Source organism: Amblyomma americanum, chromosome 10, assembly GCF_052857255.1.
Source record: "Amblyomma americanum isolate KBUSLIRL-KWMA chromosome 10, ASM5285725v1, whole genome shotgun sequence".
NCBI lineage: Eukaryota > Metazoa > Arthropoda > Arachnida > Ixodida > Ixodidae > Amblyomma > Amblyomma americanum.
In genome coordinates, this window is record NC_135506.1 from 80,253,705 (window position 1) to 80,270,002 (window position 16,298).

Sequence of the window (16,298 nt, forward strand, 5' to 3'; positions counted from 1 at the left end):
GTTCATGCACGTGCCTTGAACCACGCTTCAATGGCGTCACTTGTGGTGGCCGCGGCGTAGCTCACAAACTGTTTGGACGGGCTCCATGCCGAGCATGCGTAAGCACTGAAGTCCTGGCACGGGTCCACACTGCCGTTAATGTTTTGGCGCAGGAGTCGTTCGTGGATCACGCAGTCCTCGGTTCGGCAGATCTTCTGCGCTGTCACAATCGCATTGCGGTAACGCGCGAACATGGACAGCGCCAACATAAACGCCACAAATAGACCTGCGCCGACTATGAACGCCAACCAGGCGCCGTGTGCCTTCAGGTAAAACTGCCAGCCGTGAGGGGACGTCTGGGCCGCGGGTCCCATCTGCGGAGAGGATAGACAACACATGTGGCATCAACTTGATACCTCGCACAAATACAACTTTCGTAATAAGCAAAGCCTAATGAAATTACTAGTGTGTGTGGCGTGCTGTGTGATCCGGAACTCACCGCCACCCGTCTAAGACACTGGAATCTTGAAACTAAGAAATTCACACATCATGGGTGCTAGATTAAAACCAATACATGGATTAGAGGAAAAGCCCCTGTTATCTTCAGTCTTGACAAATACTCGTCTTCCTCGGTTACAGAAGGTAGTACTATGGAATCAGTTTTAGGCGTTTGGAGGGTAAACATCAGTATCCACACGTTGCAGGTATACAATGTGCCGACTAGACGCCATGGTGGCTCAGTAGTTATGGTCCTCGGCTGCTAACCCGAAATACGCGTGTTCTAACCCAGCCGCGGTGGTCGCATTTCAGTGGAGGCAAAAAAAGAGAAAGGAGTACAGATGCACCTAGAGCCAAATTTCTTTATGTAGAAAGCCTCCAGGCTGACACGCGCCGTCTTATCTAATCTCTTGCCGAGAATCTTCGTCTCATTAAAAAGCGCCTCACACCAGTCGTAGCTCATTACGTGTGCCACAAAATATGCGTTATCTTTTAAGTCTGACAAATGTCGGGGATGGTCCCCCAAACGATAGTTGATGCAGTGGCCAGTCTGACCGACATAAAACTTCCCACAAATCAAGGAGACAGCGTACACCACTCTTACCGAACACTCGATAAACGGAGTGTCGTGCTTTATCTGGCAACCCCGCTTCCTAGAGTTTCGAATTCGGGGGCACAACTTTTCCGGCTTGTTAGGAGCCGAAAAAACGACTCTCAGGCCATACCTGTTGGTCGCATTCCTCAAGTTGTGCGAGGTCTTGTGTACATAAGGCAACACTAGCGGTTTCTGTGTCCTGAAACGACCTTCCCCGGTATTTCTTCGGGTTCCGTGCTTAAGTTTTTGAAGGAGGGTCTCGCAAACAGCAACCAACACAGAGCAGGGGAACTCAGCCACCGAAAGTCGGCTCATCTAATTGTGAAAGCTATCTTGGAACTGATGCGGGCACGATTTCTTGAAAGAAAACTCCAGGCAATGTGACGCTATTGCTGTTTTTACAGTCTTGGAAGACTTTAAAGACTGTGGCAATTTTTTGTGGGCTTTTAGGGCTGTCTGGAGAACGCCTCATAATACGGAGGTCGAGATCTCAAGCGCAGTTGCGCCCACATAAGATTCCTAATCAGAAATGCTTTGGAAAAGCTGCAACGTGCTGCAACTAAACGAACAACATGTAATGCTCTTTCGTGCCCTACCTATGCAATACACAAATCAATCAAAAACGACCAGTCTGGGCAAGAGGAACTCGAACATTATTGCTTTCTTCGTACCTTAAATACTCTTGTAGGCGCCTATACAAGTGGTGCGCTCGCAAAAAAATGTATGTGTGTGTGCCTTTTGTGAGCCTATTAGCGAGCCAATTAGACGGCATGGCAGAATTCATCTCCCTCAAGATCACTGAGCCAAGCCTTTACGTTACGCTCTCTGGTCGTCTGATAGGTTTTTGAACGATGATTTTCGATTAAAATTATTGAAGTGGTCAACAAAAAGGAGATTTTTTGTGCCAGTCTTCTTTGATTAACTTTGAATGCAAAATAAAAAAATACCCAATGAAGTCGCATTTACATAGGGGAGCTGACCACCAGTTTGCTCATCTGTAAACTTAGCGCTAATCTACAACAACACAGAACTGACAGGAGAGAATTCTCTTCGTTTAAAGACTACCTCTCTTCTTTGCATTCTTATTCGTTCAAGGAAAATTTGTTCGATTTGTTGTCTTCATAGCGCTGTTTAACCGCGATGTGTAGTGATGAGCCTTTTGTAATACAGTGGTACTTTAATATTGGCTACATGAGCTATGCGGTGTCCCCATAAAAAAGAGCTCAAAATTATTTTAAACAATTGTGTTAACGTGCCCAGACGATGCCACAGCACACAGACGGTATGGCATTTTGCCTCAATCGAAATGGGGCCACTGCGGCTTGCTGATCCTTCGGGAGAACGGAATGATTTGAGGGCCTGCCTTTACATATTTATTTTGGAGGTAGGGGGAAGTACACAATTTGGTATATGGCCTTCGTTTTTCTTTGCCTTGTAATTTATTTAGAGACAAATTCATGTGCGAAGCTTTACGTGATTACAATGAGGCATTGCTCCAGAGTTCTTTGGACTAATGTGCTTAAATGAGCTGACTGACAGCTCGATTGGCTAGTAGGACCACTGACATATGACCGAGGGAGGACTAGAAATGATACCAACAAATCCCAGTTACACTGGAACGGCACCACTTAATCCCAGATAGACGGAAACGACACCACTGAATTCCAGCTAGACTGGAACGACACCACTGAACCCCAGCTGGACGGAAGCGACAGCACTGAACCCCAGCTGGGCTGGAACGACACCGCTGAATCCAAGCTTTAGAAGATATTCGTTACCATTTCTTGAAGCTTGCAGGTGGTCTGCCACAAGGCCTGGGCTTCTTTCACTTCTTCGTCGGGAAGGAGGCAGACTGAGAGATCTTCATCCTTGGCGGCAGGCTCCGCTTGCGGCGTAGGAACATGAGAAGTTCCCTGCGAGAAAAACGCGTTGGACAACGTTGCACGAAAGCTGGTATCCTCCTCCTTAGCTATTACCGCGCCCACTTCCTCCTCAGTACACTTGTGGGCCGCATGCCAGCAATGGCACGTGAGGTTGGAACTTGGAAGCGTGTAGCGTATTTACAGAATTTTCCAGACATGTCCGGCTCAAAGATACCATTAGGTCTCCTCTTGAGGGGCGTATTGGGAACGAATGGATTACGCGCGACATGCATTGCAAAGAAGGTCAGTGCGCGGCTTGGCATTCATAGATTTGCTGCGGTCCCTTGTCTGTCGTAATGTCGGGCAGGGGAGGGGGGGAGGAGGACTGTACCGAAATGCTGCGTAGCCATCGATAGGGCGAACGCACCCATCGAATCTGCAGCTTCCATGCGTTTCGAAGGGCCGCGGGCACAGAAAGTTTCGCGCATATGGTGGAGTGTTTTCTTTATTTGCGCCTGGAGTTCCGGAGAGGCCTTTGCTTGATTTTTTTGCGCTGATTTCGTTCGGAAAACAATTTTTGCAAAAGCTTTTCCACCCCGCCGCGGTGGCTCAGTGGTTAGGGCGCTCGACTACTGATCCGGAGTTCCCGGGTTCGAACCCGACCGCGGCGGCTGCGTTTTTATGGAGGAAAAACGCTAAGGCGCCCGTGTGCTGTGCGATGTCAGTGCACGTTAAAGATCCCCAGGTGGTCGAAATTATTCCGGAGCCCTCCACTACGGCACCTCTTCTTCCTTTCTTCTTTCACTCCCTCCTTTATCCCTTCCCTTACGGCGCGGTTCAGGTGTCCAACGATATATGAGACAGATACTGCGCCATTTCCTTTCCCCCAAAACCAATTATTATTAAAAGCTTTTCCACCAGCGCCATCTATCGTCGGAAACGAAAGAACAGAGACGATGCGTCTACGCGTAAGACCACTCGGCCATTACCACGGTTCATCAAGCTATGTGTTCTGACTGAGATTCGCGAAAATAGCCAAGGGGTCAGTGTGCGCTGCCTAGCTGAATACAAAATGCATAGCTGAATACAGAGTGGCACGTCCAGCTCCCGAGGAACATGCCAGTAGCCGTGCGCAGAACCTGCACAATTCACCAACGACCGTATAATAATCTACGCCTTCTCAGCGGAACATTTCATGATTACTGCGACTCTCTACGGACAGGCAGAGTGCAGATCTTTATAGTTGATAAAAACGAAGGCAGTCGAACGGTGTTAACCAGAGAACAACGCAGCTGCCGTATTTGTTCAGATATTTGCGTTCTTCTTGCCACATGACACCGTTCGCACCAAGTTTCTTTGTTGTTTTTTTGGAATTTTAAAACAAAAGCTGCAGGCAGAACGCAGAACTCAAATTCGGCTGTTGAATGGAAGTGTAAAGCGAGAATTAGCTGATCGCTGCGCCACCCTCGGGAGCTATAGGAGGGTGAGAATTCGATGACACACCTTCATCACACTAAAGAAGAATTTTGTACATTTTTGGCCTCACAAACTATATTGCTCAGGCGTGCCCACATTTAGAAGACTAAATCAACTTTGTTCAGACCGGACGGTTGCGGTATGAGTATGATTTCTTATTACCAATCAACATCTGAAGCTGATTTTCGTACAACCGTCGCAAGAACTGCTTAAATTGGAGGTTATATGTTGCTGTCCAGAGATGAATTACTCAGCACGTTCCCTACAAGGCATACCCACTGCAACAAAAGGAATGACGACACGCACGGCGAATCGACGGGAATACTTTTGGCTTTACTACGATAAATCTCGCAACTCCAGCATTTTCAAGCAAGAGAAAAGGCGCGAACATCAGAGAAACGTAAAATGCTTCACAATTGTGCCAATTTACACACGTGAACGTGCCTGCTAATAATTAATATAGTGCAGCTTGTTCAACGAGAAAGAAAATTTTGAGCATTTAAGGGTCAGATTTTTTGGAGGTCTTACCCGCGTTAATTTTTTTGGGGTGTGTCAAAGACTTCTCATAAAAAAATTGCAGAACAAGGCATGTTTTTGTGCCAAGGCTATATTGCAGGCTGTATGAAACACGCTGATGCGACAGTATTAAGGTTGATATTGAATAGCAAAGTTTTTAAAGCAAGCTAAAATAGAGCTACAAAGGGGCTTAAGCATTTTTATTTCATGTAAATGCGTTCAATAGTGGAAGTGCGTTCTCAGAGTAATTCTGTTAAAAGAACGAACGCGGCAGTCACGGAACCATATGCAACGTAACTTTTGCGAGACTTGCAGGTATAACTTAAAACTTATGAGAGTAGTAGAGATTTCGACAACAAACTAAGCAGCCAACAAAAAATTCCTTTAAACCTAAAACGTCACACGCAAACCTACGACATTTGTTTCACGCAACTTCAAAGTTTGAACATGTAATCAAGCCGGATTGCCAGGGGCAGCTGTAAAGTTGTGGCCACGGTGACAGGTGGACAGGTGGTGAAGTGGAAGGGCCTATCATTCCTGACGCCTCACGGTCAACTAAATTGTCGACCCGACGTGATGAAACATGCTAGTTGAGCAAAAGCGCCAACTTTGAACGCTTAGGCCTCCTTTATAAAACTACAAAATGAAAACAATGCATCTAAAAATCTTGTTCAGTTTGGTTTGGTCTATAGGGGTTTAATATTGGAAAGCGAAGCAGGCTATGAGGGACGCCGCAGTGAAAGGCTCCAGAAATTTAGACCAGCAGGGGTTCTTTAACGTGCATTTACATCGTGCAGTGCACGGGCGTCTAGAATTTCGCCTCCATCGAAATTCGACTGCCGCAGCCGCGATCGAACCCGCATCTTTCGGGTCAGCAGTCAGCAATTAGTAATTTCTGCCTTTACTCACTGTCATTGATTGCTTCGACAACGAGTGCCGCAAAGACGACACCGTGGCAGCTCGTTCTCCTAATGAACAAAACTACTGATCGCCTGCTAGAGCAGATAATGGCGTCTTAGCCACTGTGGCTACATTGGGGTGAAGAGCATTAACTGGGCGCCTTGCTGGCTGTCGCTGGAGAACCCGCGAATTATAGACCGCCGTTCCGGCTGAACTTTCTAGCGTATGTACGAGCCTCGATCGGCCTGCCTTCCATAAAAGACAGCAACGAATAACAAACTGTCCTTTGGTCGACCTTACTTCAGCGGCTGGAAATAAATTTGAGACTAGTTACCAACAACCACGGCATGTTTTACGCCAACTATTTGTCGTTAACGCCTACCTTTGACCGAAGCGCAAAAAACGATACGACCCCTTCGAAGGCCCTCAGGGTTGACGACGGGGTGGGTGCTGGGCGGACAGAGGGTGCCTCGGGTGGTGAACTGGGTGCACTGTTCTTGGCTGGGCTTGGCGCTGCGTTCAATGAGCAGGAAAATGGGATCGCTATCTTTCAGCCGAATCACTTTTGTATTCAGCTGTAAGGGCGTCGAATTTGTCTAGTTCGTAAGGACTCATACTCAGGTTGATCACCTCGAGAAGGACGAACACCGAAAGGAGAAGACAAACAAAGCTCTACTTTGTGCTTATCTTCTTCTCACGGTGTGCGTGTTTTTAGAGCAGGTTTGACCCGAGCTTCAATTTAGCCTACGAAAATCGTGCACTCAGCTGGGCATATGGTGCCCTTTTCATGTATACTGTACTAATGTCAACCGGCTTATGATATGTGGTCTTAATGATGTATGTGTTTAGACTAAGGTATTCAGCCTGAAGGAAGCACAGAAGAAACAAAATGGAGAATATCCTAAGCACTCCGCTCCGCGCTAGCACTAGCGTGCAATTCCGCTCCGCGCTAGCACTCGCGTGCAATTGTTGAATTCGATTTCCCATCGATGGGGATATGCGAAATGGTGCAAAAACGCTGTAGACTATGCGTTTCTCTGCATGTGTCACCGCGATCAATCTTAATATGTACAGTCCGGACAAAATATTCTGGACCACGTGTTCCTGAAACAAAGCCGATGGCTCTATTATTAGCCAGCAGGTTGGAGACCAGACTTGTAGAGATGAGAGAACAATATTTTGTTCTTTCATCTCCCCAAGTCTGGTCTCCAACTGCCGGCTAATAGCAGAGCTATCAGCTTTGTTAGAGGAACACGTGGTTCAGAGACTTTTCTTCCGGACTGTACTAGTTCGTTATGATGGCAAATGTTCCGACGTGCACAACCTTCAAATTCATCAAGTAAGCTGCACTCATACGCATTCCTGATATCCTGGGACTAAAAGTTACCACGTTAAACTAGTCTCATCCGTGCCATTGTAACGTTTTAAATAATTAGGATTACTCTCTTCGTACCCTGCATGGCGATGGGCGGAGCCACTGTGCCTGACATAAGAGAACTCAGAGTGTGCATGGGCATGTTTTTGGGCACCAGCTCTAGTACCGCACGGGCACCGGCTTACGCTGGGCACTCGAAAACTCCTATGGTTTTGTGGACACTTTCGGGATCTGGAATATGGGACCAAAAACCTGCTGGCGCACACAAGGAGAACATGATGCTGATGTTCTTATTTCCTCTTTGTTCACTGAACGCAGAGTTAAGAATCATCCTCTCTGCGATATTTTATCACTTCATGTTTGGCATTCTTGTCTGAAACCACGTTTTTTGAAGGTGAACCTCTTGCCTGAACATATTAACAAAATCATTCATAACTATGTCAAGGTAACGTAAGCGGTTTAATAATATCAACAGCGCCTGCCCAAAGTCAGCGTATTTGAATAAGTTCTTTTATGTTCAGCATTCTAACTTCCTATGCATATCACGCAAGCAAACTGTAGAGCGGCATAGTAAAGAAACATGACAAATGTAAATCAAACAAAGGTGGCAGCACGGATTGGTGGCGGAAAAGGCGCACCGGTGCACGAAAAGTAACCGTGTATGATATCTCTGGTCGCCGTCCAGTCTGTGTATATACGAGTAGGTTTACCTTTATGTTCCTTTTTCGAGTGTTCGGATTTCGCCGGACCCCGCACGATGGTCCTGAGGATGTTCGATCCTGGTGTCGTCGTGCCCTTGAAGAGTGCTGCCTGCAAGACAAGCATGTTTTTATCTGGTTGCTATAAATGTAGCCGTGACGGCTCCGTTATTTGGCTGTGCCATTTGCATTTTGATGCAAGAGAAATGCAAAAAGCCTCTGAGTGCACATTAAAGAAACCCATGAGTTTTAAATTATTGCGATTCTTTGTCTCCCACTATCTGCATGCATCTTTTTGGGCAATAAAATTTAAATACCTGTACATAACTGCAATTGTCACAACGGCTGAATTTATTATTTTCATCTGAAGTGCCGATAAGCACTTGAAGACACCAAAAATCTGAAAAGCAAAATCATTTAGTTAACTTCACCTAGAAACGATGAATGACGATTGCATTCGCTCGTTTATGGGAACACGGAGGACGCTTACAGCTTTGTTCATAGTAAAAATCGGCCCTTGGATCATTGCGGCAATTGATAGGCGTTGAATAGAACTGAACTAATTCATTTTTGCAACGAAAAAGACTCCTTCATTATAGCATGATTAGGCCAAGGCACTCAATTTAGATCGGCATTTTTGACGTATAGTTTAGAAAGCATGATAAGAAACCACCCAAAGTAAAAGACAGTACCCATAAGAAACTGGATTTTTGTCTGGGCTGGATGGCTCATTGCCACAACTGATTAATCCCGCACGAAGGAAGGAGCAGACGAGAAAAAAAAACAACAGAGCGTCCTCCTTTTCGCTCTTAATATGTTGTAGCCTAACAAAATAAGCATTTTGTGTAGTACCCCGTGAATACAAAGAAATACAGCCACAGCACATTCTATGAACTAACAAAAACATGCACGTTATCGCTGGAAAAAATAGAATAAAAATGCAACATTTGTTTCCAGTGGCTCCAGTCGAACCAGCGACGTCAAGACCGAAAGCACTCCTTGATAACCATTCCGTAGTTTAGACCTTAAGCACAAAAGCGCCGTGGACATGGCAAATGTTGCAACGAAACTCCTTGCATCTGTGGAAACATACTGATTTTTTGCACCAGAACGATCGCTTGTATGAAGGACAGATGAATTTGACACACAGACTGCTAGATGGCATGGAGACATGTCCCCTGTTTCGCGTGTGCGCTGTTATGGTGCGATGCCGGAGAACTGGCGCGTACAGTCACCTGCATCGTTTGCCTCTTAACTCGAGCCCCAATCGTCCATCCAGTGTTGATCCCTACTCGGTCGGCGTGTACAGCTGGCGTATACAGAGCATCAAAGCTATTTGCGGATGCGATACTCCGGCTCGTGCAACGCGCTGAAGTGTAGAGGTGTCGATATAAGCTTTCGTAATGGTCTCTAGCATTTGGCGTCCGTTGGCGTAATATGGGTTGCGAGAGGCGAATCAGGCTTTAGTGGGACGAAAAGTGCACAGACAAAAATATTGGAGGGGACACTTAAGCTTCGCCATAGGGGCAAATGTTGCGATAACATAATGGGTAAATTCCCATGTATGAAAAGGTCATTTTCTACTTTACATTCAGAGATCCGTGGGAGTCCTGATACCCCTCCTGGCAAAGTGGTGCAGTGGTTAAGCGGCGCGCCACTGTTCTACGATGGCAGTTGTTCCCAGCGGTTGGCCTTTTGTAGTCCAGGTTGCTCTTCGGGGGCGACCAATCATTCTCTTATCTCAGACCTGCCATCGTGTGCAGTTTGCTCAGTATCCGGTGGTCAGGTTGTGTTGACGCCGCAAGATGACGTGACCTACGCGGCCCATCTGCCTCCTAGTTTACTCCCTGGGGACCACAACCCAGAGCCATGCTCGCTATTTTTCGATCACGACTCCAACGCCAACAACGGATGTTCTGGAGAACGGGCCACCACAAGTGACCGAATGCACGAAAGAGGAAATTGAGATGCGCGGTGCAGCGAAATCGTGAAAAATGGGAGGACGAGGCTGGCTGTTTTCTTTCTCCGTGGAGCCGCCGCGGTGGCTGAGTGGTTACGGCGCTCGGCTGCCCGCCCGAAAGACGCGGGTTCGATCCCGGCCGCGGCGGTTGAATTTCGATGAAGGCGAAATTCTAGAGCCCCGTGTGCTGTGCGATGTCAGTGCACGTTAAAGAACGTAAGGTGGTCGAAATATCAGAAGACCTTCGCTACGGCGTCTCTCATAGCCCGAGTCGCTTTGGGACATTAAACCCCCATAAACCAAACCATTTTTGCTCGGTAATCAGAGGAGTGGAGGTCAGACTAGGTGGAAGGGGGGCATGAAGAAATACTTTCAGGAGTGATCGACTTAACTTGATATCAATGCTTAATAGTGCTTTACTCACATTTTAATACTCAAGCTTTGTCGGAGTTAATAAATACAATACCATTCTTACACTGCCACATATCTACACTGTCTCGCATCAGAGTAGTCGGTTGTATCTCTTTGAAGCAGTAAGCGTCGGTCAAACATTCGCTTAAAAAATTGATAACGCTGCTGCTCCCGACAAGCAGGCACTCTGAACTTGTGTTTCAAGTCACGCAAGGCTGTAGCGAAAGGCTGTAGCTGCTGACAACCCCTGGAATAGATAATCTGAACGGCCTGCTAATGTCCTTGGCGTTTTCTTGCGCGAAGGAGCACCTAGTATTAGCCTTCTCTCGTAATAAGAAAGCCGCGCTTGTAGCAATTTCGTTGCGAGCATACAGCGCTGTTTTTTTTCCATTGCGAGACAATCTACATTTCTCTATATGGTGGTAATCAACTGGAAGAAATCAGCAGACTTTGCAAGGACTCTACTCCTCCGTGGCGGTTGCCTGCTCACGATCCGAAAAAAGAAAGCGCCACGTCCCTACAAAGTGAAATGGTAAACAACAAGACCTCAGAAATCCCTTTTTCAAATCGGCCTTTAAGTAAAAGGAATGTACCGTTAAAAAAATGTTGTTGCTAAAAAGCTAAAAAAGAGTATTATGAACAGCTCTTCTCAGACATACGCAATGAACCGAAACTGATATGGGATGCTGTGAATAAAATAACAAGTAGAAAGTCAAGTATCAGGTCACGAACACCGTATCTGGACAAAAGCCAAGTAACAAGCAAGAACGAAAGTTTCCAGCAAGCTGGGTCTTGTGCTTCAAGAGCAGGTAATGAAAGTGTGGCTCATGCAATCGATATCACACCTGTGACTAGCACTATTTTCATGCAGCCCGCAGATAGCGCAGAGATACGAAATTAATAGACAAACTGAAAAGTAATGCCTCGCCCGGACCCGACGGAATTCGGCCGGTGCCGATTAAGTGTGTCTCAAACGAGATAAGTGAAGTTCTAGCTTACATTGTTAACTTGTCAATATCTTCAGGAATTTTTCCGGAGGCCTTAAAAACTGCACGAGTGACACCAATCCACAAAGGCGGCACGAAGGATCTAGTCTCAAATCACCGACCAATATCTGTCCTAAATATATTCTCAAAGATTTTTGAAAGTGTGATATTTGACAGGCTGTGGTCATTTTTCGTTAAACACGATGTGATCTAAGACTGCCAATATGGCTTTCAAAAACATAAGTCGGCCGATCAAGCACTTCTTAGTATTAAAGATAAAATATTGCAAACATTGAAAAACAACGCGTTAACACTCGGACATTTTTTAGACTTAAGAAAGGCTTTCGACTCAATTGATCATAAAGTGTTATTACAAAAATTACAAATCTACGGGATATGTGGCATTGCTGGTGATTTAATAAGAAGTTATTTAACGAATCGAAGCCAATTTGTGCAGGTAAACTCTATTTCTTCTGACATTTTGTCTTTAACAAAAGGTGTACCTCAAGGCTCAAAACTGGGCCCACTATTGTTCTCCTATACGTAAATGACATTGTACGAATACCTGACCCACCAGACATGGCAATGTATGCCGATGATAGCAATGTGTTTTTTATATCTAGTGACATTTCCGAATTTGCTTTCAGCGCAAATACTTATCTAAATCGTCTGTCAGAATGGCTGAGCAAAAACAGCCTCGATCTCAATACAGCAAAAACAACATACATTTTATTCAGGCCTCGTAACAAAAACATGCATAGTGACTGACTTAAATTTTAATGACACGGAAATTAAACGCGTTAAGTAACAAAAATTCTTAGGTGTATGGCTTGATGAACATTGGTCGTGGAGTTCACATATAAGCAGGTTATGCAATGATATTTCGAAATCCGAAGGTATTATTAAAATAATAGACCACCTAATTCCTCTTTGGCTCAAACAACAGTTATACAATGCCCTTTTTTATTCAAAGCTCTGCTATGCGATCTTAGTATAGAAAAAACAACAACGAACTACAAGCTAAGTCTTTTACAAAAACGCATTCTTCGTATATATAGCAATTACCATGGTCGTTACGCAGATCTTGAAACCGCTCTATTATTCCAGCGTTATTCACTTCTTCGCGCAGACAAAATTTATTATAAGAAGCTTCTGCTTAGAGTACACAAATAAATTATTCTCTAAAACATTCAATACAGATACATCTCGGCACCTTCTACGGCGAAACTTCCGACACAAGCCGAGAAAAAGAACAAATTATGGGAAGGAAACTTTTTTATATGTCAACTATAATATTAAACAAGGTTGAGGAACTGTTAGACTTTAGCGCTCCATTGGGTACTTTCAAAAAAGCGTTAACCGCATTGCTACTAGCCGATGTTGTTTCCTTTTCTTGATCAATGTCATTCAGTTCCATTTATGCTTGTTTGTATGTACATATATCCCGTCACAAAATGAGTATATACAGTGCAGTTGTGATATGTGTGCATTGTGGCTGTGTAGTGCGTATTACAAGTGTAATATGTTTGTACTTGTGTAAATTTTGTACTTTTGCCTTTTGTATGTATTTCCTTCTTTTATCACTGCTGTCGAAACTGTTTGCTGTAGGGGACTTGGACCTTTCGTCAGGTCATTTGTACCTTTATTCCCAATCTCCACTCGCTATGGCGAGCAAATAAAGTTCATTCAATACTTTTGATAACAGCCAGCATAGGGCGCACCTGTATTATCCTTTTTTATCGTTGCGTAAATAAATAAGCTTCATAAGTGAAACAATCCTCCGTTATTAAAACGCAGTCGTCTGTTGACAAGATCAACTTCAATTGGTCCTCAAACCTTCATTGGGAGATGGAGAAAACTTTTTGGATTCGTTTCTTGGAGCAGGAAATAGCTCATGATGAACTGAACGAGCAGCTTTCGGATTCTCGTAGTTATTCTGCATTTTCAAAGATCAATATAAGAAACTTTTTCTTTACAATATGCCTTTAGCATACCGCTACGCACGCGAGATGAAATTTTTTTAAGTAGCACAGCAAGCGAAATGTCACAGTAACGCGTCCCCAATTAACTGGGATTCCTTTGCAACGTTCGATTCGTTTTCTACACACACTGAGCAGCCACCGCGTTGTTACCTAAAAATGATTTGATGTCTGTAGAATAAAAGCACCCATGCCCAAATTTCGGTAACAAAGGTAAACGTAAGGACTACATGGTCATCCATGACAACATATTGCAACGAAAAACATAAAAACAACCCACAGATAGGTTAAGGCACAAGTTGTCAGGAGTCAGCGTTCTTGTCTCAACTTGTCTAAGTTCTATTCTTTTATGTTGTAATTAAATTCTTCGTCAACTCTCGGTGCAGACTGAAGATGATTACAAACTTAAGCAAAAAAGAAGGTAGATCTCACGTGAGTCTTTCTAGGACTCTGCTCAGCCGCAGGATGTTCAGCCACAGGTGCCGATGTTGGGACAAGCGCCTGTCCTGAAGTTGAGCCGTGCCCCAACCCTGACCCCGAACTCTTCGAAGCCTCCGCTGCCGCGTCCGGAAGTACTGGACTCGGTGAGGCCTCTTTCCACGCACCGGTGGCTGCGAAAAGAAGCCTGTAAACAAAGAACTCCTCCCGAAAAGGAACAGCATTCTTTAATTCTATAAGGCAAATAGACTTTGAAAGCAGTCAAATTAGATTTAATTGAATGCTGAGGTTTTTTAATTTAGCGAACTCTGCCGGTGTTTCACACGAAAAAGCCTGAACAAGATTGGCCTTATACGCAGCAACCTATTTATTTCGTCGATCAAACTGAAAAAATTGTCAGTATATTGCAGTTTTGTTGAATGCATGCAAGGCTATCTGATGGAGTACCTAGCAGATGCCTACTAAGCCTGCCATGGTGTATCGCCACGAATATACTTTTCTCTGCGTGCTAACCTAGAAGAACCGTTGCCGCAGTCTGGCACTCCATCTTACACAGTGGATGTCACTTAAAAGGAGTTCTTGCTGTATGATTACTAATGGTACTGCTTAGAAAGTATATGCGCCCTGCACGTTCCACGGCGAAGTCACCAGCGTAGATAAACCGTTGCGCTCGCGACTTATTCTACGTGAAGTTTGAAATGGGCTCTGAGTTAATCTCTTTCGTCAATATTTCTTTCGTGTAGCATTCCTTCGTAAAGCCCCGCATGGTCTATAGTGCGCCTCAGAGATGTCGTCCTCATGAGGGAGAAGGCGAAATGCAACACAGTTATGGGCGCCATCCATGCCGAAATTCCTCGCAGATTTCGGAATGCCTGGCAGCTTGTAGTGCCCTTTATGGACCGTATAAACCACGAGGATTCAATGAGACCGAGACAACTATACCGACGGTTGTAAGCCGACTTTAGCTCTTCTCTGTCGAGAGGCTAGTGGGCTGAATAAAAACCTCTGACTGCGAGACCCGGCACTCCTACGGCCTAACATTTCAGTCTGAGAACTGTCCGTTTGAAATAATGCCTTCGGACGGCTATGAAATTTGTCTGCGGCTAATCGCAACGGTTTTTTGAATAAGCAGCCAAAATAAGCCCTAAGTTTGGCCCAACACCTCAGTAAATCCAGTCGCAAAAATCATGAGTTAAGTAAAAAGAAATAGATTAATCCTCTGTATGGTAAACCTGCAGGATTGCGAAACTCGGTCGAATCTGCTGCATGCTACACTCACTCGGTTCACGGTCTACGGCTGTTGGTGAGCGGGCCTTGGTAGGCCTGGACAGCCTGGTCTTGGCCTTCTTCCGTGGACTCATTTCCGAGCTTCCCGCGACGAATCTTTTGGTCGCCGATGAGCCTGTACGCTTGGGGCTCTTCAGGGAAGGTTCACCTGTCTGCCCGGCGGAATCCATTCTGTATTTTTGGTCTCGTAATAAAGAATCTGGCCCTGTGGACGGGTGCTGCTCGTCAAAAGCTGCTTCTTCTTCTTATCACGCGATAGGCGCGGGGCTCGTGACGTCCTCATTTTTCTCTTGCTTCGAAACACGTGAAATTGACTCATGCACATTTTTACAACGCAACTAATTACTAATAGTGTGTCGTTTTTTGATGACGTACACCAAAAAGGAAAAGATTATTGGTTAAATCTGCTCTTGGTACAGCCCAAGAAACCTGCCCTGAAACTACTGGCGCGAATTCTCTAGCCGAGAATATATCGGGAAATTCCGCTCGGGGGTATGCCGGACTGGCGTCGTGAGGCGCGCCAAAAAGGATGATGCTGGTCATTGCCTCACAAGGAATTCTCTTTGCTTCTACGTAGCAGTTCTGCCCCTGAAAAGCGATCTGAGAGACTGGCCTTTGTTCCTATCATGCGGCGCAACGTTTACTGAAAATGAAAAACCTCAATAGAGAAACCCTACCCAGAGGCTTGATATCTTCCTATCATGCAGCGCAACGTTTCCTGAAAATGAAAAACCTCAACAGAGAAACCCTACCCAGAGGCTTGATATCTTGCTCATTCACACCAGAAAGGAATATGAAACATTTTATTTTGTTAGCCGCCACGATGGCTCAGTGATTATGGCGCTCGGCTACTTACACGAAAGATGTGGGTTCGACCCCGGCCACGGCGTTAGAAATTCGATCACGGCGAAATTTTACAAGCGCGTGTACTGCGAGATGTCAATGCACGTTAAAACCCCAAGGTGATCGATATTTCCGGAACCCTTCACTACGGCGTTCCTTATAGCCTGAGTCGCTTCGGGAAGTTAAACCCCCATAAACGACACGAATATATATATATATTTTTCAAATAATGCAAGAGCGAATCATTTTTTGTATGCTGCTAAGTTAACAACATGAATACTTCTCGATGCAGTGAATCATATTTCCCCAGTAGTTTTAATTACTTTTACTAAAGCACCGGTGACTTGAAACTAGTAGCACGCCAGTACGCGAGTGTGCTTCCTTTTGTGCTAAAGCAAAACAATAGATATTGAGGAATGCATTCACATTTATGGAGAAATTAACATCAGATTGATCAGCGCAGCATTTAAGCAAAGTGAGCAAATAATTGCCTTC

At 45.1% G+C, this 16,298-nt stretch overlaps 1 protein-coding gene across 1 annotated transcript; it reads right to left on the bottom strand.

The window, feature by feature from the left end:
• Nucleotides 1-2: 2 nt before the first annotated feature.
• LOC144108447 (uncharacterized) lies at nucleotides 3-15,130 on the bottom strand. Its single transcript, XM_077641684.1, has 6 exons — nucleotides 14,953-15,130; nucleotides 13,668-13,846; nucleotides 7,912-8,011; nucleotides 6,209-6,339; nucleotides 2,851-2,985; nucleotides 3-353 (listed from the first exon to the last, which is right to left on the bottom strand). Exons 1-6 carry the CDS (start codon nucleotides 15,128-15,130, stop codon nucleotides 3-5), a joined length of 1,074 nt encoding a protein of 357 aa, XP_077497810.1.
• Nucleotides 15,131-16,298: the final 1,168 nt, after the last annotated feature.